This window comes from Penaeus monodon, chromosome 15, assembly GCF_015228065.2.
Source record: "Penaeus monodon isolate SGIC_2016 chromosome 15, NSTDA_Pmon_1, whole genome shotgun sequence".
Taxonomy (NCBI): Eukaryota; Metazoa; Arthropoda; class Malacostraca; order Decapoda; family Penaeidae; genus Penaeus; species Penaeus monodon.
Window position 1 is genome coordinate 29,752,715 of NC_051400.1, and position 426 is coordinate 29,753,140.

Below are 426 nucleotides of genomic sequence, written 5' to 3' on the forward strand. Positions count from 1 at the left end.
CGATAAGCTAATTTCGTAAAGTTGTTGTTATAGAAGTAAAACTGTCACTTATATGAAAATTCACGATTAGATTAACAGACAGGAACATATGTTAAGATAAATGAGTCTGCCGAGAGGTCGAAAGGAGATATGTAACAGAAAACGGATATCATATCTTGTAGTACTTTACAGGGGACCCTACTTCATTTTGGTGGTGCATCAGAATACTCTGATTTTTGCATTGAATTACCTGCTGACTGTAGAATGAAACCATTTTGAAGAAATAATTACAAGCCTCATGTTGAACATAAGCATTTCGTACATCAATCTGGAAGCGTTTGGTTTGATAAACAAGGAAGGGGCGACGGGAGTAAAAGAGATCCTGCTCCTGTAGAATTAACGGACTTGTTTCTCATGATAAACTATCATGATAAATAACGTTTAGCA

At 35.9% G+C, this 426-nt stretch overlaps 1 protein-coding gene across 1 annotated transcript in view; it reads right to left on the reverse strand.

Annotated features, from left to right (window-relative positions):
- LOC119582315 (pro-resilin-like) overlaps nt 1-426 on the reverse strand; it is a 9,736-nt gene that overhangs the window by 2,016 nt on the left and 7,294 nt on the right. The window contains exon 2 of the mRNA XM_037930530.1: nt 230-367. Within this exon, the coding sequence (XP_037786458.1) occupies nt 230-367 (138 nt within the window). The remainder of the gene's footprint in view (nt 1-229; nt 368-426) is intronic.